The following is a 26,741-nucleotide window of genomic DNA, read 5'->3' on the forward strand; positions in this document are numbered from 1 at the left end:
GCCATTTCTCTCAGAACAATCTTGACCATAACCTGTCAGGCTTCAAGACGGGTCACTCAACCGAGACTGCTCTTCTCTGTGTCATGGAGGCTCTCCGCCAGTGTTGTGTTCGAGACCACCTAAAGCGGGACCGATTCAAGACAAAGACCGGAGCAAATCGAGTCCGAGTCAAGACCAAGACCGGAGGGGGTGAGAACGAGTCAAGACCAGGAGGGAGACAAAGGGTCCGAGACCAAGCCATGGCTGAGACCAGAAAAAAAATAGTCAAATTCAAGACCATGATTGTAATGTTGTCAAATCATCACCATAATAAGAGTTTGAAATGTCCAGTATTTCTGTGTTCATATTTCAGGAGAACATATGGATTCTTTAGACATTAAGAATGATGAAGTGCTGAATGCTGGGGGAAAATAGAGCCACTCTACAAATTATTACTAACCCAAACACAGTGGGGAACATTGAGTGCCTCCTATAATAATACTTCTAATTGCATTATTATTTTCACTGATGTTCTGATTTAATCTATTCAGTTTTTGTTGGAAAGGGTTAACACTGAAGAGAAAAAAAGATCCAATCAGGATTTTTCTTTAGTGGTCTCTGGGGAGATAAATCTAGCTAGCTAAGTCAGCCATTGGCTACCAAAAAACGTATGGAAACTTTTGCCTTCTCAAAGGCCAACAGGTCATTTCGCAATAGCGAGCAGTAGTTTTCCAGTTTATCCATGGTCTAGTAGGCTAGGTTTGCAGTGGCTGCAGCAGGTGTTATTGAAGAGGAAATTGCTGCTAATTTCTTAGCTTCTCCCTTTTCAAGAATAACTTTCAACAACAAGTTGAGTTTCAAATTATCATCATTTGGTGAGTGCAACTGTTTTTTTTATTGCAGGGTGCTTGCTGTTATCCATCTTTTTGAAAATAACTTGTTGCATTTAAACTTTAGGTCACCGGTTACTTTGTGTGCTAAATGTGAAATGTTTTTTGCAATGGGAAGTAATAGTTGTACATTTCGATTAGGAGATGCTTAGCCTCATAGTTGTGTGTTAGTATTCTTTTGAATAGGCAACTACCATGGTCTTGTAGTGGATGTGAGCTTCGACTGGAAGCCAGTGGAGTGTGAGAAGTAGCAGGGTGATATGGTAGAACTTCGGAAGGTTGAAGACCAGGTGGGCTGCATCGTTCTGGATAAGTTGCAGGGGTTTGCTGCCCGCTCAGCCCAGTTCAAGCTCTTCCCTGTCCTGGCACCCCAGTGGTGGAACCAGCTTCCCCTTGAAGCTAGAACAGCAGAGTCCAAGCCCATCTTCTGAAAACATCTGAAACCCTACCTCTTCAAAGAGCATCTTAAAAGATTGCCTTTCATGTACTAACACTCGCACTTAATAGATACTTTATTAAGGAAAATGTGCTTACACTGACTGTGATATGTGGTTGTCCCACCTAGCCATCTTAAGATGAATGCATTAACTGTACGTCTCTCTGGATAAGAGCGTCTGCTAAATGATTAAAATGTTAATGAGAGAGAGATAATGAAGAGAAGCAAACCTACACTTTTTTCACGTGCCTCCTAAACAGGAACGTTTGGGACGCACGTGTCACCAAGCCTCGTGCTGTAAAATAGAGTTTATCCGTTTAATCATAAACCTGGGCGTCTCGTATACCTAACACATATAAAGTTGATGTCGTTCTGTGGTGACAATATAATGTTGTCTGCGATTCTTTTGGAGGTGGCTATCTTTAGTGTCTAAACCCTGTTAGACCATATCTGGGTTCTTATTTCTCAGATTAAGATGTAGATCATGGTTACATGGTGGACTGGGCAATGCTGATCTCTCTCATTCCTCTGTAAGGAGCTGTGAATCAGCCAGAGGCCCTGGGAAAGGGCTGAGAGGGGCAGAAACCCAAGGCCTAGGGGGTTAGCGGCACAGGGGGCTCGAAAGGGCTAGAAATGAAGGGCTATGGTAGAGGTGGGTAGGGCTGTGGAGGGAATCACAAAGTGTGTTGAGACATAGGGCTGACAACGGGCTAACATAACACCACAAAGAAAAAACGCCTTTGGGGGGGGAACTGGACTGAGAATGGTAGAAGTAGTCTCTTGGAGCACATACAGGGCTTGTAGGAGAGACATCAGGGGAGAAACAGGCTGGAGGTGAGCAGACAATAGAGTTCAAATCGAGATGATGACCAACCATAAAATACATTGTAGGCTGCCACTCAGAGCGGCCTATTGTTACTGTGCTCGTAAGTCGCAACTGTACTCAAAGGAACATCCCCCATATTCCATACTGCGCGTGTTCATGTGATGGGACATTTGATTACCTTCCCTATCAATTAGTGATGCATTCTGCAGACGTCTCTCTCTCTTGGATCTGATCCCCGAGCCCCTCTCGCCGGGCGCCGCTCAGCTGTCCGTGTTTGTTCCGTCCGTGCCAGGGGGCTCACTTAAGCTGGGTCTTAGCAGATACCCAAGGTCAGAACCACTGTTTGCTGGCTCAAGTCATTTGACTTAAATAGATAGAAGCCCCCCTCCCCCGATGAATAAATAGACTTAAAATAGAATGACTCAAAACACCATCATTGTGTAGTAAAACCATGAAATGTAATGCACCTAAACTGAGATCTGGTGTTTGTTTGAATGTAAACTCAATGTGTATTATGATACACTGAATGAATTTCAAAACAGAATGAGATTACTCTGAAACATCCAAAGTGGTTCTCCAATCTGAATAATTGTGTTTATAAGAGGGTTGTGAAAATATTTTGTGGGGTTTTATTGCATGTACAATGCAGCATCAAAACACAAACAATATGTTTTGGCAGACTGTATCTCATACAAGGCTTATGTAAGTTATAGTAGAGGTAATGTGAAAAGTGGGCCTTCATCACTGGTTTTCATGTGAGAGAACTGTTCAGAATTCTCCCATTCTAAGGTATGGAGGTGGAGAGAGGGCATTAGTGGAAGGTGTGCCCTCTAGCAAACTCTATAGTTAAGTATAAAAACAGGCAAGTTTTCAGGCACCTCCCCGGTATTCGGACACATATTTAACCCATTATTTTTGTTGGCACCACACTACCTCCATACTTCCATGAATTTGAATGGGTAACAAATGAACAAAAGCGGAGAACAACATTGTGTTCATGAGTCTCCAATTTCCATAGTGGTCATAATAGTTTCTCTAGGCCAAACCGTTCGGACGCTACAGATGTTTTTGTGAGAAGACCGTGGTCTCATGGTCTGACAAACACCGCTGTAGCTCGGCAACCTTCCACCGCAGATGCGGAAGGCCGACGCGGTGGATTGAGACGCAGCGCAGGCCAAAAAAACCGGATATCTCTACATTAAACTGACGGATTTGGATGGGGATTTTTTTATTATGTTACTTAGATTCTTAAGGATTTTAACTAAACTTTTTGTAATTTACCCGGTTAACAAAAAGCTAAATTAGCATGATACGAGTTGAAATAAATGTAAAAGGCTTTGAAAATGAAAAGCTTGTATTACACTTAGTGCTCCTTTGCCATTTCACAGAGACACTTGTTTTTGTGAGAAATCTTCAAAAGAGAACAGGAATTTCTAATTAATGAGAAACGTATACTAAAATACTACATGTCATGTCTCAAAATCGATATCCGTCTTACCTCTATATATTGTTTTATGTCCTGTGAATTCAACAAGAAAGATGTGTATGTCAGGTAGCCAGTAGCCTTCATTCTTTCAGAATCCAGCCTAGCTGACATTACTCAGTTTTCCATATTTTTGACCACTTTTTTCCTCTGGCCTCCATTGATTTAATCACCATAATTCTGACTGTCCTACGAGGGTAAACAATCCAATAACTTTTGAACAGATCCCCTCTCCCCACTGGGATTCTCTGCCTCTAACCCTATTATGGGGGCTGAGTCACTGGCTTACTAGTGCTCTTCCATGCTGTCCCTAGGATGGGTGTGTCACTTGAGTGGGTTGAGTCACTGACGTGATCTTCCTGTCCGGGTTGGCGCCCCCCTCGGGTTCGTGCCGTGGGGGACATCTTCGTGGGATATACTCGGTCTTGTCTCAGGGTTGTAAATTGGGTGGTTGAAGATATCCCTCTAGTGGTGTGGGGGCTGTGCTTTGGCAAAGTGGGTGGGGTTATATCCTGCCTGTTTCGCCCTGTCCGGAGGTATCGTCGGACGGGGCCACAGTGTCTCCCGACACCTCCTGTCTCAGCCTCCAGTATTTATGCTGCAATAGTTTGTGTCGGGGGGCTAGGGTCAGTCTATTATATCTGGAGTATTTCTCCTGTCTTATCCGGTGTCCTGTGTGAATTTAAGTATGCTCCCTCTAATTCTCTCTCTCTCTGAGGACCTAAGGACTACCTAGCCTGATGACTCCTTGCTGTCCACAGTCCACCTGATCGTGCTGCTGCTCCAGTTTCAACTGTTCTGCCTGCGGCTATGGAACCCTGACCTGTTCACCGGACGTGTTACCTTGTCCCGGACCTGCTGTTTTCGACTCCCTCTCTACCGCACCTGCGGTCTCCAACTCTGAATGATCGGCTATGAAAAGCCAACTGACATTTACTCCTGAGGTGCTGACCTGTTGCACCCTCTACAACCACTGTGATTATTATTATCTGACCCTGCTGGTCATCTATGAACATTTGAACATCTTGGCCATGTACTGTTATAATCTCCAACCAGCACAGCCAGAAGAGGACTGGCCACCCCTCAGAGCCTGGTTCCTCTCTAGGTTTCTTCCTAGGTTCCGGCCTTTCTAGGGAGTTTTTCCTAGCCACTGTGCTTCTACATCTGCATTGCTTGCTGTTTGGGGTTTTAGGCTGGGTTTCTGTACAGTACTTTGTGACATCGGCTGATGTAAAAGGGCTTTATAAATCAATTTGATTGATTATGATCGAGACATGAGTTTTGGACCATTGGTTTTCTTAGAGGACACAATTAACATATTATTTGACCCATTGATCAAAAGATTAGCTTTTAATTGGACACTACATTGAGGTAAAAAATGTGTTCTTTATGAATTTACCTAATTATGCTTCCTGTTACTTTAGGAAAACAAATCAAGAAGGCAATATTCTTGTAAATTTGTTTTTTGTTTGTTTTTATGCGCTTTGAGATTTAATATATTTTTTTACCCCTTTTTCATGGTATCCAATTGGTAGTCTTGTTCCATCGCTGCAACTCCCATAAGGACTCAGGACGCCCGCTTAACCCGGAAGCCAGCCGCACCAATGTGTCAGAGGAAACACCATACACCTGACGACGGTGTTAGTGTGCATTACGCCCGGCCCACCACAGGAGTCGCTAGTGCGCGATGGGACAAGAACATCCCTGCCGGCCAAGCCCTCCCCTAACCCGGACGACGCTGGGCCAATTGTGCACCGCCCCTTGGGTCTCCCGGTTGCGGCCAGCTGCGACAGAGCCTGGACTTGAACCAAGATCTCTAGTGGCACAGCTAGTACTGTGATGCAGTGCCTTAGACCTGTGCGCCATTCGGGAGGCCTGCGCTTTGAGCATTTTTTGTAATGAAAAATGAAGTTAAATAAATCATTATTAACCTACAGCTCACTTTGAGCAAATTCTGATTTTTTTGACAGCCCTAAAAATGATCTGGTATATTGTGATGTTGTGTAATATGATTACGGGATTCGTAGACGGACACTACTGATAGTGGTTGGCTTAGATGCCTTGGTATTGCATTGAACCACAAGTGGTGGCTAAGACAATCCACTCCACCTATTATGGGGTGCAGGATGGGAGGCCCTGTCCCTGTCATTACTCCTCATCTTCCAGAACAAGGACATGCAGATGAGCTGTTAGCAGCTGATCACACAAGCACAATATTTGCGGCGTGAGGCCAAATGCATTTCCTCTCTCTGGTGGTTATTAATAGAATCAAGCGGAAATGGCTATTCTCATCCCGACGAGCTAACAAAAGCACTGGGGACTCGCGCCAACACTAACATGGCTTTTTTTGTGTCTCACACCCCCTCAACCCCCATCCAAGTCTCCTGCTGCCTATGGCTACTGTGTCTTCCAGGCAAACGGCACATAAACCGAGACACTACACTGTTAAAATGAAGTGCATTTTAACACTAAATCTAGTGGCAACTGAGCTGCCACCAACTTAAAGGAGACGAGACCTTAACTTTACTGAAGTATTGAAACACTTGGTTGTGAAGGTATTGGGACAGATTTAAGGTGTACTGAAACATTCATCCTGATGTGTTCTGAAACATGACAAGGTATGTTGTAACATCACATAATCAAGAGTTGTGCAACACCTTGCCAAAGACTGGAGAACTAACCCAGAAAAGGTTGAAAACACCATTATGGCGTTTCAACTCCTGTCTAGCGCAGAATTAGATCCCTCCTTCCGGAGATTCCAAATACTGTAAATGGGAGTGCCTCCTCTTATTGTACAGTGGTTCTTCCTTTAAGAGTTGCAGTGTACTGCAGCACAGCATGCGGGGTGCCACAGAATTCTATGGCATGTTATTTAAGTGCCAGAATGACGCAATTTACCACAATCTGCCACCGTCTACCACAAACGGTCGCAGCATAAGTTCAAAACTTTTAAAGGAAGAACCACTGTATATTCCCTACTCTAATATGGTTTGTTGATGAACTCCTCATTGGTAATTCCAAAAGGTCAAATGTATTTTTAGTCGTTACGCGCTTCAGCACTCGGCGGTCCCGTTCTGTGAGCTTGTGTGGCCTACCACTTCACGGCTGAGCCGTTGTTGCTCCTAGATGTTTCCACTTCAGAATAACAGCACTAACAGTTGACCGGGGCAGCTCTAGTAGGGCAGAAATTTGACAAACTGACTTGTTGGAAAGGTGGCATCCTATGACGGTGCCACGTTGAAAGTCACAGCTCTTCAGTAAGTCTGTGTGCTCTATTTCATACACCTGTCAGCAACGGATGTGGCTGAATATTGCCGAATCCACTAATTTGAAGGGGTGTCCACATACTTTTGGCAATGTAGTGTGTCTGTTATTGGCGTCTCTAGGGGGACAAAAATAGACTCGCCATCAGCTGTGTGCACAATATCTCCTGGATTGACTGAGCATTACAATACTATAATCGTTAGGTCTGCAGAGATTTCGAATAACTGTTACTGAGATTTACAAGTTGACAGTAGTGACAGATGTTCACAGTTGGGGACTGCGTGTGTTGTTGTGAGGCATTATCTAGGATCTCTAGAATGTTCACTATACTTAAAAGATTTATTGTGCCCTCGCATTGAATATCTATTTATACTTCCATACAACCCTAATTTAAGGGATAGTCTTTACGTAACCAGATAAGACAGTGTCTGTCCTATATTTGAGAGATATAAGTAAGCTCAGGAATAAAAATATATATATTACCCGTATACATGTGTAAATTCCCTATTCACTTCCATACATTTTTCAGCCTGGTACTAGGTTACCTAGTACCAAGCCTCACACCAGTCTTGTGAGGCTTGAGCGTCGTAGAGCAAAACAACTGATATGAGCGTATTTGAGAGCATCTCAGCTTTCCATAGTAAGTCATAATATAGTTTCTTGCCAAAACCGTTTGGACTGTGGACGTTTTCGTGAAAACCAATTTTCGGGACATTTCCTGGTCTGACAAACACAACTGTAGCTCTGCCACCTTCCATTGCAGATGCGGAAGGCCGACATCGGCGGATACGGTGGGTTGAGACGCTGATATCTCTAGCATAAACAGACTGATTTTGAAGGGGATTTCATTTATTACGCAAATTAGATTTTCACACAGGAGTGGGCTTCGACTCTATGGTGAAACAGCAACGGCCGTTTGCGATATTTCAACAACAAAGAAGTTAATGAAAACAACAAACACTGTTTTTTTCCCCTCTGACATTGCACATGCAATAGAAGAGCACAATATGCACTGCAATTTGTTTGACCATGTTCCGCGACCCTCCTGAGCTCGGTAACAAAAACAATAAGAACGTTGGAGGGGCGTCCGTGGTGCTATTTCCCACTACCGTGGATCTCAGCTTTAAGGATGAGGGTTAGGTTTAGGGATTAGGGTTACAGTTGGGTGTCTGCTGCACTCACCACCAGGTTTCCGATGACCATGACCATCATGAAGACCACCAGGCACATCCCGGCTCCGGCCACCTCCATACAGTCCCACATGGTCTCGATCCACTCCCCGCACAGGATGCGAAACACGATGAGGAATGAGTGGAAGAAGTCGTGCATGTGCCAACGCGGCAACTCACAGTCGGTGGCAATCTTACACACGCATTCCTTGTAGCTCTTGCCGAAGAGCTGCATGCCCACCACGGCGAAGATGAAGACGATGATGGCCAGCACCAAGGTCAGGTTGCCCAGAGCGCCCACAGAGTTGCCAATAATCTTGATCAGCATGTTGAGCGTGGGCCACGACTTGGCTAGTTTGAAGACACGCAGCTGCCTCCAACACATAGTACATCAACAGACAGACAACACACAAATTGCATTTTTCATGGCTTGATGTGCTCTTGATGCAAGTTCCTTGTTGTACATTGTCCCTGTAAACTAAATGAGTACAATAAGGTTAATCTACGAATACTATTTCACAGACATGAATTGACTGGAAATCAGTGTGTCTTACCAAACGGAAAGACCTGAGAACGGACAGGCCTTGGACATTGGCTAGACCTAACTCCACCAGACTGAACGTGACAATGATACTGTCGAAAATGTTCCAGCCGACCTGGAAGTAGTAGTAGGGATCCATGGCGCAAAGCTTGAAGACCATCTCTGCTGTGAAGATCCCAGTGAAAACCTAGAGGGGAATTCATATATCAGAAATATAAACAAGATGTCATTTGGATACATCATGTCAAAAACCATAACTCAGATGTTAACCTGTTATGGATAGGGGGCAGTATTTTCACGGCCGGATAAAAAAACGTACCCGATTTAATCTGTTTATTACTCCTGCCCAGAAACGAGAATATGCATATAATTATTTGATTTGGATAGAAAACACCCTAAAGTTTCTAAAACTGTTTGAATGGTGTCTGTGTATAACAGAACTCATATGGCAGGCCAAAACCTGAGAAGATTCCAAACAGGAAGTGCCCTCTCTGACCATTTCTTGGCCTTCTTACACCTCTTTATTGAAAACAGAGGATCTCCGCTGTAACGTGACACTTTCTAAGGCTCCCATAGGCTCTCAGAAGGCGCCAGAACGTTGAATGATGACTCTGCAGTCTCTGGCTGAAAAACAGTAGCGCATTTGGATAGTGGTCGATCTGAGAACAATGAAACGGGTGCGCGCGTGCACGTGAAGAGTCCATTTTACATTTTCAGTCTTTGAACAAAAACGACGTCTCCCGGTCGGAATATTATCGCTATTTTACGAGAAAAATCGCATAAAAATTGATTTTAAACAGCGTTTGACATGCTTCGAAGTACGGTAATGGAATATTTAGAATTTTTTTGTCACGATACGCGCCGGCGCGTCACCCTTCGTTACCCTTCGGATAGTGTCTTGAACGCACGAACAAAACGCCGCTATTTGGATATAACTATGGATTATTTGGAACCAAACCAACATTTGTTGTTGAAGTAGAAGTCCTGGGAGTGCATTATGACGAAGAACAGCAAAGGTAATCCAATTTTTCTTATAGTAAATCTGAGTTTGGTGAGTACCAAACTTGGTGGGTGTCAAAATAGCTAGCCTGTGATGGCCGGGCTATCTACTCAGAATATTGCAAAATGTGCTTTCACTGAAAAGCTATTTTAAAATCGGACACCGCAATTGCATAAAGGAGTTCTGTATCTATAATTCTTAAAATCATTTTTATGTTTTTTGTGAACGTTTATCGTGAGTAATTTAGTAAATTCACCGGAAGTGTTCGGTGGGAATGCTAGTTCTGAACGTCACATGCTAATGTAAAAAGCTGGTTTTTGATATAAATATGAACTTGATTGAACAAAACATGCATGTATTGTATAACATAATGTCCTAGGAGTGTCATCTGATGAAGATCATCAAAGGTTAGTGCTGCATTTAGCTGTGGTTTTGGTTTTTGTGACATTATATGCTAGCTTGAAAAATGGGTGTCTGATTATTTCTGGCTGGGTACTCTCCTGACATAATCTAATGTTTTGCTTTCGTTGTAAAGCCTTTTTGAAATCGGACAGTGTGGTTACATAAAGGAGAGTCTTATCTTTAAAATGGTGTAAAATAGTCATATGTTTGAAAAATTGAAGTTTTCGGATTTTCGAGGAGTTTGTATTTCGCGCCACGCCCTATCATTGGATATTGGAGCGGTGTTCCGCTAGCGGAACGTCTAGATGTAAGAAGTTAAGAAATGTTCTCATCAACACAAGAAAAGACTAAGTAATATCCGATTCAAGCTAACAACATGACACCTGAAATGATATGTCACGCAGTTATAATAAGGAAGCTGCAGTAGCAATGCAAGTTTGAGCTAGCAATACAGCTAGCTTTACACACCTAACATCTACCTCTAAACTACCACTTTAAAAGTTGTTACCAGGTTCCCCACGGAGAGCATGTGGTCAAACTCTGGGCTCATGGGGTAGTGCTCCATGGCCATGAAGAGTGTGTTGAGCACGATGCAGATGGTGATGCCTAGGTCCACGAAGGGGTCCATCACAATAAAGAGCAACCACTTCTTCAACCATACCCAGGGCACACAACAGTCCCACTTCAGGAAGGTGTCGGCAAACTTGTACCAGCCGGGCGGACAAGGCTTCTGGGCGTCTTCCAGCTCTATTAGAAAGAGAGGGGAGGTTTAGATGACCAGTTCAATAATAATGTTTTAATAGAAACATAATAACAAACAAACATTTTTTTATATGATTTGGTATTATGGCTGAAAACTCTACAATTCATCCCTCTCGCCATTGTTATGAAGTAAAAAAAGACAATGAAACAAAGTTATCCAAGACTACTAAGACACCCCTAGAATATTGATCTGACATTCGAGCAAAATGTCCTGCTCTAAAAAGTGACAGGAGGGTATGAGTGGATGATTGACAGAATTAGGGACATTTGTCATTCATTGCCCTAGTTCAACATTCTTTGATTTTAAGAACATGCATTGGTGACATTCATGTGTCGTTAAATGTGTACAAATATGGGCAATCTTTCTGTTCTATACTAAAAACAAAAACAACAAGTAAATGAAATGCAACGGTGGGTAACACCAGAATTCATGCCCGTGGTGCCAGCCCGCCCTGGAAGGCTAAAATAGCTCAAGCTTAGCACCAAGAGGGCATGCAACTGTACATTAACAGGGCTCTCTCCCCCCTCACTCACATACACACACACAATGTGATTGGCTGCTCTGTGTGAGACAGACTTCAGACAATGCTACTGTAATGAGTGGTGGTGGGGGGGTCAGAAGGCCATGTCTACAACCACATGATAAGCTAGGCAATTACACTTCACATTAGAGCGAAGACTGCATCCACTCCCAACTAAGCCTAGTGTATTTCTAAATTTGCCTGAGGGACTTGACATGTCTCCTACTGTGGACGGTTATGTTTGTCTCAGGCAAGAAACAGACCAATGACATACAGTACATTTCATGGCATATATATATGATAGTAGTTGAAGTAGACATAAAAACAAATATTTGCATGCATTACGAATGGATCTATAGGGAAATTTTTTCTGAAAATACACTGAACAAAAACATTAACGCAACATGTACAGTGTTGATCCCATGTTCCATGAGCTGAAAGAAGATCCCAGAAATTATCCATACACACAAAAGGATTATTTCTCTCAAATGTTGTGCACAAATTTGTTCACATTCCTGTTAGTGAGCATTCGATCCTTTGTCAAGATAATCCATCCAGCTGACAGGTGTGGCATATCAAGAAGCTGATTAAACAGCATGATCATTACACCTTGTGCTGTGGACAATCAAAGGCTGCACTAAAATGTGCAATTTTGTCACACAACACAATGCCACAGATGTCTCAAGTTGAGGGAATGTTCAATTGTCATGATGACTGCAGAATGTTCACCAGAGCTGTTGATAGAGAATTCAATTTGTCTACCATAAGCCACCTCCAACGTAGTTTTAGAGAATTTGGCAGGACATACAACCGGCCTCACAACCGCAGACCACGTGTAACCATGCCAGCACAGGACCTCCACATCGTAACCTGCGGGATCCCCTTTAATGGGGAAAAACGAATTCTGATTGGCTTCCCTCCCAGGCCCATACATGGCTGCGCCCCTGCCCAGTCATGTGAAATCCATAGATTAGGGCCTAATGAATTTATTTCAATTGACTAATTTCCTTTTATGAACTGTAACTCAGCAAAATCTTTTAAATTGTTGCATGTTGCGTTTTATATTTTTGTTCAGAATACAGTTATCAATGCAGGGCTGCATTTTACTCTCTTCCCGAAAAAAAAAATCCTGAATTAAAATGATTATCATTGTCATTGCTGATGATATCACAATGGTAATACTATCATTCAAGAATCATCGTCATCATTATCAGCATTTTCACAATTGTCGTCATCATAATCATGACCATCACTATGTGTCGCCCTCTTACCCTCCATGACGGTGGTGAGAACACTAGCAGCACTCGCCGATCTGTTCTTCAGGCCTGGCTGCTCCAGGTGGAGCATGCTGTCCTCTTTGAACTCGTCCTCTGGAACCGACTGAGGGGGGGTGGGGGGGGGTTAAGTCTCATCATCACTGGCCACTAAACATCTTACATGCTGTCTACACCGCGTGCGCGAGCGTTACAAAATAAAAGTACACATACGTGTTATTTAATCATTGCACTCACACCACTAGCGCGCGTTAGCGAGCGTCCGCGTAGCCGGGCGCTAAAATAGAACTAGGTTCTATTTGTGACGCTCAACGCGGTGCAAGTCCTGCCTCCCAAATCTCCTCATTGGTTTTTAGGAGCTTATGCCCATGTGGTTGATTGAAAGATGAACTGAGGTCCACACTCCAGTCGGTTGTAGTAGTGCAGGAAGGAGGAGAGATGATGAGAAACTAATTCGGTTGGCCGTTTTATCTGTGGATTAATTGTCGAAGTAGAGGACCTTGTGCATTTCAGGTCAAATAACAACCCAATGTTTATATCCCAGGACAAATTAGCTAGCAACAGCAAGCTAGCTAGCTAAATTCGCCATAAATGTTTCATGCTTTTCGACCTGTCCCCAAATTAATATAATTGGATCAGAGTTTGTTTTGATATTTCTAAATATCATTTGTTTGACTAGACCGCATGACCACACACACACACACACGCGCATACTGTCTGTCTGGTAATCATGTTAGGTGTCATTGAACTCTTAAGATAAAAGAGTTGTGTATACAAGACAACAAAGACGAATAGCCAAAACAACCTGCGTTTACAAATTCACATCAAAAGAAGGAGACAAAACAAACTGTGGACCCATTCTAACCTATGAACGTTGACCTGATAAGATAAACATTAGCAAGGAGAGGTCACACTGACCTCCGACTCGGAGGACACTGGTACGATGGCCAGACGGGGCACGATTCTCCCATTACAGTCCTTGATAACATCATCTCCGAGGCTCTGCTCGTCATCCGCAGAGCCCCCGTATGACCCAGAGTGATGACTAAGCTCTTTCCGACTGGTCAGGGTCACCTGACTTCCAGCAGCAGCATCAGCTTGCTCCTGTAAAACACCAATGATAAATTGATCAGAGTTAATTGTGTTAAAGTAGGGCTTCCACTGGCCTACCGGACAGGCCGTGGTGAAAACATTTGCACACAAAAGTGCAGTCAAAAAGTTGAATTGAATATGATTTAATTTACCTTGGATATTGCAGCCCATTTGTGTAGGCTATTAGCCAGACAAAACAATACATAGTGGCTGAATTTATCCTCAAGCAAAAAAACATTTCCTAATTGTTAGGCTATTTGAAGTGTAATTTTTATAAAACCTTTGTAGTATCTAAATTGTATATAGTTAAAGATAGGAGGCTAGACTGCATGATGAAACAATCCCTAGTAAGCTAGTGCTTTGAGGGTGGACTATATTTCTATCCAAGCTGGTAGAGTGAGGTGGGCTCAATTCATGCAGGTTGTAGTAGGCTATACAGGACAGTTGTATATTCCAAAAAAATCTATTGGTAGTTGATTAGGGGTGAACTCTGACCTTGCGGGGTCCATAGAAACCTTGTTACACCAGTGAGGGCTGCATGATATGGGCAAAAATTTGAATTGCTATTCTTTTTTTCAAATTGCTACCAAATATTGCGATTTGACTTGGATAAGTAAAATATACATTGAGTGTACAAAACATTCGAAACACCTTCCAAATATTGAATTGCACCCCCTTTTGCCCTCAGAACAGCCTCAATTCGTTGGGGCATGGCCTCTACAAGGTGTCAAGCGTTCTGCAAGGATGCTGGCCCATGTTGACTCCAATGTATTAGTATTTAATTTCTTGAAAAAACATTTTTTTTGTACAAATTGTCCTTTTACCTTAAACATCAATAAACTCATTTTTTTCATATTCACATATGTTGTAGCTTAGACCCTATTTTACCTCATCTGAGGTTTTTGTGTTGTGCCCACCATCGTTTGATACACAACATGTTCTTCAATACAGGGTGGGTGTCATGTTTTGGCTGACTAAAATGGGAATAAAATTGACATTTCAACTTTCAAATTTTACCACAAAGATGGTTGGAGGTCCACGCAGAGAAAGTTGTCTTGAATGGGAATATCTGTTTAAAATTATACTGTCAATCCTCCATAGGAAACCTATTGAAATTATAGATATAGAAATAATAGAATAGAAGTGACTATTTAAGTTGACATTCAACGGTGTGTAGTAGTAATTAAAAATCGAATTTAAATTCAATGGTGTACCAGCTAAATTGCAGTGGTCTGACGGGATAGGTCCATTTCTATGAATTGTAGTTCTATGACTGAAATGACACAGTGTTGTGTTTCAACCAATAGTGGGCACAGCACAACACAAAAACCCCAGCGTGAGTTTACGGTTTTTGATAATTGACGTTAAAAGGTTCAAATCTGTAATATTTTTTATTAAAACACTTTTATTTAAAAAAATTTTTTATACAATAGTCCGTCAACTCTGTAAGCTTTTAAATGATAAACTACTTAAGTAAAAATACTGTAAAGTACTACTTAAGTAGTTTGTTGGGGTATCTGTACTTGACTATTTCTATTTTTGACTACTTTTACTTCACTACATACCTTAAGATAATATTGTACTTTTTACTCCATACATTTTCCTTGACACCCAAAAGTACTCGTTACATTTTGAATGCTTAGCAGAACAGGAAATTAGTCCAATTCACGCACGTATCAACCGAGCATCCCTGGTCATCCCTACTGCCTCTGATCTGGCCGACTCACTAAACACACATGCTTCGTTTGTAAATTATGTCTGAATGTTGGGGTGTCCTCATGGCTTTCCGTAAAATAAAAAAAACAAGAAAATGGTTCCATCTGGTTTGCTTAATATAAGGAATTTGAAATGAAATATACTTTTACTTTTGATACTTTAGTATATTTTAAACCAAATAGTTTTAGACTTTTACTTTTACTTGAGTTATTTTCTATTAAGGTATCTTTACTTTTACTCAAGTATGACAATCGGGTACTTTTTCCACCACTGATCTTTTCCAATGCTAAATACATGGATGTCTCATGGTACGGGGGTGTATGCAAAATAGGTCAACTTTGAGCACCTCTATCTCCTAAATGTTTTGGCATTCAGGTCCAAAAATCACTTTCTCTCTACTTCTTCCCTGGGTAAACACGTATGGAAAGTTTTGTTTAAATCAAAAGGGATTCTGTCAAAAGGTTATTGAATTCAAACTCATTTACCCTGTTGCACATGTCAATATTGCGATTTCAATGCGAATTTGATTAAATGTGCAACCCAAGTGTTGTAAAGGATAATACTTTGGGTTTAGTGGGCCAGCATCCCTGACGCAAAGAGAAAGTAAGCCCAAGCTGTCCTATTTGGTTGCCATTCAATATACCATTAGTCGATTGCCCCAACCTAATGATATGCACATTATTCCATATATACTGAGAGGCTTCAAATATTGTATTTACATAGTGTTCAGTTTGATGTCATAATTTCTCATCTTTTAAAATGATTATTAAGCTTTTACTTTGACAGGGAAGTCATACTGAGACGAGGGTCTCTTTTTCAGATGAGCCCTGCATAAATACACAAAGCATATATACAATACACAAAATTACAAAACAAATTAAGAAAAAAAAAGACACATTTATCAACAGAGGTCTCTGATAATTTCTCTGAACTGACCAAGGGGGACCAGGATATCTAATCTCAGAGATCTCTGTGAGTTGTTCACCATAAAGGGCGCAAAAAAAGTAAAAGCGGCTTTACCCAACTCTGTGGAGACTGAAGGGACCTCCAGTGTTATCTAAGCCTGTGACCGGGTTTGTTCATTTGTAAGTCCACATTTAATTAATAATGATAGATACATAGGAAGTTTCTGCACGAGTGCTTTGTAAATAAACAGAAGAGAATTCTGCTCTCTCCTTACATAGAAAGAGGCCCAACACACTTTTTGATACAAAACACAATGGTGAGTTCTATAACCATCACCAGTAATAAACCTAAGGGCACAATGAAAAACAACATCAAGTGGTTTAAGTGTAGATGCTGCTGCATGCAAATAGATAATATCCCTATAATCTAAAATAGACAAAAGTGGCCTGGACGATTTCCTTCTTATTAAAAAAAGTCAGACATGCTTTCTTTCTGTAAAAGAAACAAGCCTTGAACTTTAACTTCTTCACCAGCTCAGTGAAATGTTTTTTTTTTAAATACATTTTTCATCAAGCCAGATACCAAGATATTTGTAGGAATGAATTCGCTCAATTTGTGTACCGTTCAAATTAGTCATTACAAATTCATTTAAATCTGGGTTATGGGGGCTAGAAAAAAGCATGCACTTGTTTTTGCTTGCATTTAGCACTAACTTTAGATCCAATGGTGACCTCTGCAGTGCTAGCAAATCTGATTTCAAATTGGAAAAGGCTTGGCCAACAAATGGAATACAACACCATCATCTGCATACAAATAAAAAAAACTACTTTTTTGTTACCGCATTACCAATGTTATTTATTTAGATTGTAAACAGTAGTGAGCCGAGTATCAAACCTTGAGGCACCCTTTATGCAACTCAAGGAACTCAGATTTGACCCAATCTACCTTGATGGCCTGAGTTCTGTCATTGAAATAATTAAGAAACCATCAGCTAGCATTATCATCCAACCCTTTCGAGGGCAACTTATTCAACAGATTAGCATGGTCTACAGTATCAAAAGCTTTTGACAAGTCTACAAAACATTGCAGCACAATTCTTTCTATCACCTTTGGCATTTGCAATATAATTTACAACAAGCATGGTAGATGTAGTGGTACTATGTTTAGGTCTGAATCGGATTCATTAACCTTAAGAATACCATTTACAAACAGAAAATACCATAGATTCTTCTTGACCAATGATTGTAGGATTTTAGCAAGACAAGGGAGCCTGGAAATAGGTTGATAATTATCAAGATCACTACTATCACCACCCTTATGGAATGGCACCACAAACGCTGCTTTCCACACCTTTGGAATATTTCCTGATACTAAATGTCAATACAAAAATGCGTGTTACTGAGCCAGCAATGAGGGGCGCTGTATACTAAGCAAAGACGGGTCCAAATTGTCAGCCTCTAATGACTTCTTAGTGTCCAAAGCTAATAAGGCAGCAATAACTTTTGTGTCTGTGAATTGCCAAAAAGAAAAACCCTGACTACCATTTCCCAAGTCATGTGAGGTTGACTGATCATCCATCGAGGCAACTGGAGGCTGTATGTGGGAAGAACAGTCAACTAACTCACCAAGACCATTATGACCGTCATTTCTTTCAAATACGAAACCAGCTGAGATAAAATACTGATTAAAAGCATCACAAATCACTTTTTCAGTAAAGATGCAGGAGTCTAAATCTATTTTCTTTCCCAGAATCTAGAGGGATCGCTAACAGAGTCTGCCATAGCGCTAAGGAAGTAGTTTGATTTGGCCTGTTTTGTCATGAGGATATGCAGTAGCTGTCACCTGACCTGGGCTTGGATCCTGTATTGCTCCAGAAGCCTCTGAAACTCCTCCTCCATATCCTGCGCCTCTTTCAGAGTGGCCTCGTTCTGCTCGTCGTAGGCCATGGCAACCACGGCCAGGATGAGGTTGATGAGGTAGAAGGATCCCAGGAAGATGACCAGCACAAAGAAGATCATGTACGTCTTCCCCGCTGCTCGAAGTGTCTGCATACGAAGAGGCATGCAAAGACAAGTTTGGAGGATGACACAAAATGGTAAGCCAACATGCAGTTTGTAGTAAGCCTCATGAAATTCCTTTTAGGCAACAATCCCTGCAGTCACTTTCGAAGGAATGGAGAGCACTCACATTTTTACAGGAAAAAGTCCAGGAAAAGTCAAACTTAAGGCTTAAATTTGTACCTATGAAACAATTTATCATTATATACTATATAATATAAGTACCAACCAGTTGGAACAGGTTCTCCCAGTAGTCCTGCGTCATGAGTCTGAAGAGGGACAAGAAGGCCCAGCCGAAGGAGTCGTAGCTGGTGTAGCCGTAGTTGGGGTTTCTCCCAGCCTTTATGCACGTGAATCCTTCTGGGCAGTTCCTATCAACAGTGGTGGGTAGCAGTGAAGAATCAGTTTGCACACAGCCGGCCACTCTCCCTGACCCCACAAGCCTCAACATCTAGAATGCTGCTCGTCAGAGACAAGCGCATAACTTCTATCTGATAGTTGTATTGTGTGTATAGCTTACATAACATTTGACTACTTTTCCAATAGTGTTCTGTTTGCTACAGTGGTGTGCATCCTTCCGTCAAAACTCTGATATTGCTTTACTAAATGTAAGAAATACATTCATGACTTATCTTTGTGTCATTGTGCCATTTGTGTTATCACAAAGTAACATACCCAGCATCAGAGCTGTTTCCGCAGAGAAGAGCATCCAGACTACCTTCCAAATAGTAGTGATTCTCTATAGCCGAAAGACAGAGCAAATCAAACACAAACTAAAAGTACTGTTCAGAACGTCACATCAGCCTGAAGTAGAGGAACAGACGACTTGTCTCAGTGGTTCAGACGCACCTATATTGCTGATGTAGTCCTTGAAATCGAAAGGAATAGTGGAATTTGATGTTTCGCCGAAACTCATGGTGCCGTCAAGCGACGAGGTGGAGTTGTAATCGTCGAACACCGTTGAGTTGAGGATGGGCCATCGGACACACTTGTTGCGCAAATTTCCCATGAAGAGTTGCAGGCCGATGAGTGCAAACACGGCCAGGGCGAACACAGTGAGGATCATCACGTCTACCATTTTCTTTACAGACTGGACCAGGGCGCCCACGATGGTTTTTAATCCTGGTCAAATGGATGCATGTCAGTGATACATCTGCAGGCCGAGATAAACCAGATTGTGCCCATAGTGCATAGTGGCTCTGATGGCTTACTGGTTTCAGCACGGTACTGTCAACACCAAGGTTATGGGTTTGTTTCCTGAATTGGCCACACATACTATATATTTGACTGTGTAAACTGTAAGTTGCTTTGGATACTATTACTATTATTATCTGACATCACAGTGTCAATAGTTCAATAAGTCTGAACGTGTGCATACAAACCAGGTACATTTATTGAAGACATATCAAGAAAACATTTTGATATTGACATCAGTTTGGCGAGTCTCAACAAGAGCTGCAGATGAAACAACCTGGACTCGGGTAGAGGTAACATAGTAAATACAAATCTGGGACACTAAATAGTATGATATGTTACGTTTCGTATGGTATGTATGAATTTGTGGATATCCAACATCAACTTCGTATTAATATGTTCCGAATTACAATTTGCATGACATGTTACGAATTGCAATTCGTACAATATGTTACAAATTTGCTAAACGTATGAAAAATGACAAATTCCAATTTGTTGTGGCTAATGTTAGCTAGGTGGCTAACGGTTAGGAGTTAGGTTAAAGGGTTAAGGTTAGCTAACGTGCTAAGTAGTTGCAAAGTAGCAAAACATTTGTGTAGTTCCAAGTTACTAATTAGCTAAAATGCTAAATTTGAAACGTGATGAGATTCGAACGCGCAACCTTTGGGGTTGCTAGACGTTGGTGTTATACGCCTACCCATCCACCTCGACCAACCACCCTACTTTAGTTCTTTCCGTAAGTAACCTTCTGTTTTATGTAACATATTATACTAATTAAGATTGTCCCAGGTTTACATGTACTATGAGAACAGGCTGGATGAAAACATACCAGGAATCACAGTGATTGTTTTAAGGGCTCGGAGTACACGGAACGTCCTAAGGGCTGACACGTTGCCTAGATCAACAAACTCTGTGACGTACCTGTGGAGACACACACAGTACAAGCAATATATTAACATGATTTAATTGTGGACTGACTGACAGTGGACAACAGTGGACCTGTCACTGAAGAACGTCTGTGTTAAAAAACATTACAAAATAGTACACAAAACATCAGACATGGTGTTCACTGTGGTATATGATATCTTTTTTTTTATAGAGTCTATTTTTATATTGGTCCACTTCTTGGGCCAAATGGACGCACTGCTTGAGAGGGTGGCCAATACCATTTATCCATCTCGCAACAAGACGTGTTGTGTATCACAAACTATTGGAGATTTTTTTGTTGTTGTTAGCATTATTATTGGGTATGTTTTAAAATGTTTTACATTTGTTTTTCTAAGATGAAATCATTAATTTATTTTTATGTTTTTGGCAAAAATGGACAGAATCTATTTCTTAAATGTAATGTGGCCAGGGGGTCATTGCAAAAATAAGAATTTCTTAATTTACTTACTTGGAAAAATAAAGGCTGGATGTATAAAATGTGTTATAAAACATTACTAACCATTCCAGTTTGCTAACAATTATATCATTTGTAAAAGAGGGTTGAGAGACAGGTGTTTAGGTACTCACGCCATGCTGATCACCATGAAATCCAGCCAATTCCATGGATCTCGAAGGAATGTAAAAGGTCCGACAACAAAGCCTCTTGACAACACTTTGCATGAGGCCTCAAAGGTATAAATACCAGTAAAAACATACCTGCAAGGAGAAAACAGTATCTTTCCAATGCACTACTCCTGCACTCTTCTGCAATTCTCTCTCTGTGAGCTACATTGTAATTCAGAGATAATTAATTGTTTACATGACTTAAGACACTGAACCATTAGATAACGTGGTAAAACAGCGACACGTACAATAGCCCTTTCAGGAATCAATCCTGAAATTCAGCACAGGTCGGTATACTTACTCAACAGTTTTACTCCATGACGGTGGGTCGCTCATCGTCATAAAAAAGCAGTTCGACAGAATGGTAATCATGATGAACATGCTAAATAACTTAATATAGAGTCAAGGCAAACTGGCGGGCACACTGATTGTACTGCAAAAGACAATAGTAACATCAAAGGTTGCTAAACCCTGATGGGGTACAGCTTTATATACAGTACACAACAATATAAGACCATCCTTCTTACAATCACCCCTTCCCTACACAGGGCAGCTAGAGTCCTTACATTAAAAAGGATATGAATGTATGAGAATTTTAATGGCTCCTCTTCTAAGATGATTGAAGGGGCTTAGAATGTAGCAAGCAGATTCGGCATTGAACCTGAAGATTGTGTTTCCTTTGGTGATCACGATAAAGGTCTGGAAAAACACAACATGAAAAGACATTACCGCACTGCTAAGTGAAGGACTAAAATAACAACTTGTAAAATAATAAAGATTAAACTGAACACAAAGCTTACATGGTGGTAATGCAGTTTTATACATGACATAAAGGATATTACATGCACTCCGGACAACTTATGGAATCATATTTGTCAAGTCATCCACCCTGTCATATTGCAGTGACATTCCAGTAAGCTAATCCAGGCTAGCAGCCTAGTTCGCTAACCCGTCTTAACCCCCAATTCATTCTATTACAGATAAAGGAAAACCACAGTGTAGGTTGACTCAGAATGTTAAAGTACAGGCTTGGTTCAGTGGCAATATCCAATGACAATGTCCCTGAAAGGAGCAGTGTGTGTGTGTGGTGTGTCTCGTTGAACGCATGCAGTTAACACCTCTGAAACAACATTAACGATTGAGAACCTTGTGAATCTCGTGAACCCGTAGTGCGGTTTTCCTTTATTGGCAAGTGATAAAATCGGGGCCTTAGCGTGCAACACATCTATGTTAAGTCAGCTGTCATGACATGTCTAAATATAGTGTATTCCGGATAAGTCTACTTTGCTTGAGTCTTGACTATGTAAAAAAAAAAAAAAAAGTACTAAAACAAAAAGCAAAGATGTTTATGTATCACAGTCCAGTGAAATCGCTAGGTGAGCTTTAGGTGTCCTCGACTGACCTTCTTTGCTTTGTAGAAAGGGTCTATGTCCTCCAGAGGTGTGTTGAGCATCGCCGTTGGGGCGTCTCCAAAGATCATGGGCAGACTCTTGCCGGCTTCCAGGTCTTTGCTGGGCTCCGACGGCCCATCATCTACGTACCCTTCTACTTCCGCGGCTATTCGCTTTTCCTCCATGAGCCTCTCGATCTCTGCCAGGGATTCCGGGGTGAAGCGGCGGAACGCATCAGCGCCTGTGGGAGGGAGCAGGGGTGCCATCTTCGCATTGCGAAGAGATACCGCCACACCAGAATCGCTCTAGTCTAGAGTGAGCTATAGAAAGAGAAAGAGCGAGGGAGAGAGTCACCCACAGGATGAAATAGAAGCCATCTCTATATAGCCATAGCTGGTTCTCTCTAGAGCAGTGTTCTTCAATCATGGTCCTGAGGACCCGCAAGGTATGTAGGCTTTTGTTCCTGCCCAGTACTAACACACCTGATTTGAGCTAATTAAGGGTCTTAAATTAGGTGATTAGTTGAATCAGGTGTGTAATTACTGGGCTGGAACAAAACACTGTGGTTCGCCAGGAGTTGAACACCGCCCTGGAGTGAGCAGAGAAACCATGCAATAAGGGTATTTTTAGAGGAGAGACAGTGAAAAGAGATACTTTCACACAAGGGTCTCTATATAGTGAGCCAGGATAAGAGAGGGAGAGACAAGATTGCAACACTCTGGTGTTTCTAGTCAAACCTGGGTTCATACACTATTTGAATTCATTTAAAAAATTTGAGCGTTTGCTTCTGCCAGCCAGGAGTGCCAGGTGGGCGGGGAAGGGGTTGGAACTTTTGGAACTTTTCCACAGGCTCTATTAGTTCCATTCCAACAGGCAAACTCAATCGAGCACAGTGAAAGTATTTGAAATGATTTCAAGTAGTATTCTGAACCCAGTTCAGTTTCTAGTGCACACTAGATACCCAGTCATTCACACTAGCAAAGAGTGGTGGATCGAACATTGGTTGTCTGCATGCCATAAAACGACAAAGGCTGCTGAGCTAAACCCTAGGTATTAGCTCAAAAAATGTAACACAAATTGTAAAGTCTCAGGCACGATTCCTCATCACACAATCGTGGTTCACCAACCCTGCTACACTTCACCACCTTTGACCTCCTCCTCTACGGAACAACCCCACCAGCTGACAGGCATTAAGTGACCAAATCCAGGTCATCCCAACAATGCCACTGACCAGTTATTGAACCTGTGTCTGCATGCCACACCACTGCATTAGCCCACTGAGCTAAAGCCTAGGAATTAGCTCGGGGAGTAAACTATAGACTTCAGGCAAGGACATACCATCTCATTAGATTATGCTAGGGTAGACAAACAATGTGAGTATCAGCATGCCAGTCTTCTGTGAGAAAAACCACTTCCGGCTCCGTTACACTTCACCCCCCCTTTAACCTCCTCCTTCTCTCCGTAACAACCCAAGCAGCTGACAGACATCAACTGACCAAATCCGGGTCACCCCACCAATGCCACTGATCAGATATTGAACCTGGGTTGTCTGTGTGACACATGACTGTATTAGCCTGCAGGGCTTAAGCCTATAGGCATAAGCTTAGGGAGTTAATGCAAGACTTTAGATCTTAGGCAAGTTTACTCATAACATGAGCTTGTTTCACTGAACCACTTCCGTTACACTAGTATCGAACACATGAACTTCTCTTTGCTACCTTAAAACATGACATTGCTATATTTGTGTAGATGACACACAGTCTGGACATATAGCTTGTGCATACTCTCACCGTAGCAATTCTTTTCAGTATACCTTTGATTAACAGCACACAACCAGAACATCAGATCTGAAATGTTGCCTAATGAGTAGGCCCATCCACATTTGGGATGAAATTGTTGCTTGGGATACATGGTGCCAAGCGCTTTACCATTGGCGTCGATACTTTTTGCAGTTGAGAAACAAAATACAAAGATTAATTACACACTTACTTGTAAGTATCATGCTTATGTGTGTATATGTGCAGGGACATACAGTGAGGAAAAAAAGTATTTGATCCCCTGCTGATTTTGTACGTTTGCCCACTGACAAAGAAATGATCAGTCTATAATTTTAATGGTAGGTTTATTTGAACAGTGAGAGACAGAATAACCACAAAAGAATCAAGAAAAACGCATGTCAAAAATGTTATGAATTGATTTGCATTTTAATGAGGGAAATAAGTATTTGACCCTCTCTCAATCAGAAAGATTTCTGGCTCCCAGGTGTCTTTTATACAGGTAACGAGCTGAGATTAGGAGCACACTCTTAAAGGGACTGCTCCTAATCTCAGCTTGTTACCTGTATAAAAGACACCTGTCCACAGAAGCAATCAATCAATCAGATTCCAAACTCTCCACCATGGCCAAGACCAAAGAGCTCTCCAAGGATGTCAGGGACAAGATTGTAGACCTACACAAGGCTGGAATGGGTTACAAGACCATCGCCAAGCAGCTTGGTGAGAAGGTGACAACAGTTGGTGCGATTATTCATAAATGGAAGAAACACAAAAGAACTGTCAGTCTCCCTCGGCCTGGGGCTCCATGCAAGATCTCACCTCGTGGAGTTGCAATGATCATGAGAACGGTGAGGAATCAGCCCAGAACTACACGGGAGGATCTTGTCAATGATCTCAAGGCAGCTGGGACCATAGTCACCAAGAAAACAATTGGTAACACACTACGCCGTGAAGAACTGAAATCCTGCAGCGCCCGCAAGGTCCCCCTGCTCAAGAAAGCACATATATATGCCCGTCTGAAGTTTGCCAATGAACATCTGAATGATTCAGAGGACAACTGGGTAAAAGTGTTGTGGTCAGATGAGACCAAAATGGAGCTCTTTGGCATCAACTCAACTTGCCGTGTTTGGAGGAGGAATGCTGCCTATGACCCCAAGAATACCATCCCCACCGTCAAACATGGAGGTGGAAACATTATGCTTTGGGGGTGTTTTTCTGCTAAGGGGACAGGACAACTTCACCACATCAAAGGGACGATGGACGGGGCCATGTACCGTCAAATCTTGGGTGAGAACCTCCTTCCCTCAGCCAGGGCATTGAAAATGGGTCGTGGATGGGTATTCCAGCATGACAATGACCCAAAACACAAGGCCAAGGCAACAAAGGAGTGGCTCAAGAAAAAGCACATTAAGGTCCTGGAGTGGCCTAGCCAGTCTCCAGACCTTAATCCCATAGAAAATCTGTGGAGGGAGCTGAAGGTTCGAGTTGCCAAACGTCAGCCTCGAAACCTTAATGACGTGGAGAAAATCTGCAAAGAGGAGTGGGACAAAATCCCTCCTGAGATGTGTGCAAACCTGGTGGCCAACTACAAGAAACGTCTGACCTCTGTGATTGCCAACAAGGGTTTTGCCACCAAGTACTAAGTCATGTTTTGCAGAGGGGTCAAATACTTATTTCCCTCATTAAAATGCAAATCATTTTATAACATTTTTTGACATGCGTTTTTCTGGATTTTGTTGTTGTTATTCTGTCTCACTGTTTAAATAAACCTACCATTAAAATTATAGACTGATCATTTCTTTGTCAGTGGGCAAACGTACAAAATCAGCAGGGGATCAAATACTTTTTTCCCTCACTGTATGTGTGTATAAGTGTGTGCAAGAGTGTATGCAGTGCTTGACTTGGACTGAAATAGGTGCTGGTACTCATTTTGTGTGCCGATACTGTTTATATTTAGGTGCAGGAACCCCACAATACTTTTGAGCTAATATTCTATAAGAGGTGCAGGAACTCAAGCAGTAAAAAAATGTGAGGTGCTGGTACTCAGCTCCGGTGAGCTCCTGCCCACATCAAGCACTGAGCGTATGTGGCATGTTTGTCTGCGACTTGGTAATGATCCCAGGCTTGAATGCCTTGATCTAGATCCAGTCCCCATAAAAATGGTTTACTCATCACATGAGCATGTTTCACTGAACCACCTCTGTTACACTAGTACCTGTTTTATTCAACACATTAACTTCTCTTTGGTACCTTAAAACATGACACTGAGGCCATTGCTGTACTTATGTAGATGTCCCACAGTCTGGACATATATTTTATGTATACTCTTGCAGTAGCAATTCTTTTCAGTATACTTTTTATTAACAGCACACAACCAGAACATCAGATCTGAAATGTTGCCTAATGGGTAGGCCCATCCACATTTGGGATGAAATCGTTGCTTGGGATTCATGATGCCAAGTGCTTTACCATTGGCGTCGATACTTTTTGCAGTTGAGAAACAAAATACAAA

At 41.9% G+C, this 26,741-nt stretch overlaps 1 protein-coding gene and 1 pseudogene across 1 annotated transcript in view; both read right to left on the reverse strand.

Moving 5' to 3' along the window:
* Window positions 1-21,614, reverse strand: part of scn4aa (sodium channel, voltage-gated, type IV, alpha, a) — a 33,884-nt gene extending 12,270 nt beyond the window's left edge. Inside the window, exons 1-12 of the mRNA XM_029712442.1 lie at window positions 21,365-21,614; window positions 21,028-21,156; window positions 20,342-20,433; window positions 19,168-19,440; window positions 18,994-19,057; window positions 18,548-18,689; window positions 18,109-18,306; window positions 13,466-13,651; window positions 12,545-12,653; window positions 10,499-10,737; window positions 8,602-8,775; window positions 8,061-8,417 (exon numbers count right to left, since the gene is read on the reverse strand). Of these exons, the coding sequence (XP_029568302.1) occupies window positions 8,061-8,417; window positions 8,602-8,775; window positions 10,499-10,737; window positions 12,545-12,653; window positions 13,466-13,651; window positions 18,109-18,306; window positions 18,548-18,689; window positions 18,994-19,057; window positions 19,168-19,440; window positions 20,342-20,433; window positions 21,028-21,156; window positions 21,365-21,444 (2,043 nt within the window). The 5' untranslated portion in view covers window positions 21,445-21,614. The remainder of the gene's footprint in view (window positions 1-8,060; window positions 8,418-8,601; window positions 8,776-10,498; window positions 10,738-12,544; window positions 12,654-13,465; window positions 13,652-18,108; window positions 18,307-18,547; window positions 18,690-18,993; window positions 19,058-19,167; window positions 19,441-20,341; window positions 20,434-21,027; window positions 21,157-21,364) is intronic.
* Window positions 21,615-22,157: 543 nt separating this feature from the next.
* LOC115161459 (sodium channel protein type 4 subunit alpha A pseudogene) overlaps window positions 22,158-26,741 on the reverse strand; it is a 36,757-nt pseudogene continuing 32,173 nt past the window's right edge.

The sequence above is a fragment of the Salmo trutta genome, chromosome 2 (assembly GCF_901001165.1).
Source record: "Salmo trutta chromosome 2, fSalTru1.1, whole genome shotgun sequence".
NCBI classification, from domain to species: domain Eukaryota; kingdom Metazoa; phylum Chordata; class Actinopteri; order Salmoniformes; family Salmonidae; genus Salmo; species Salmo trutta.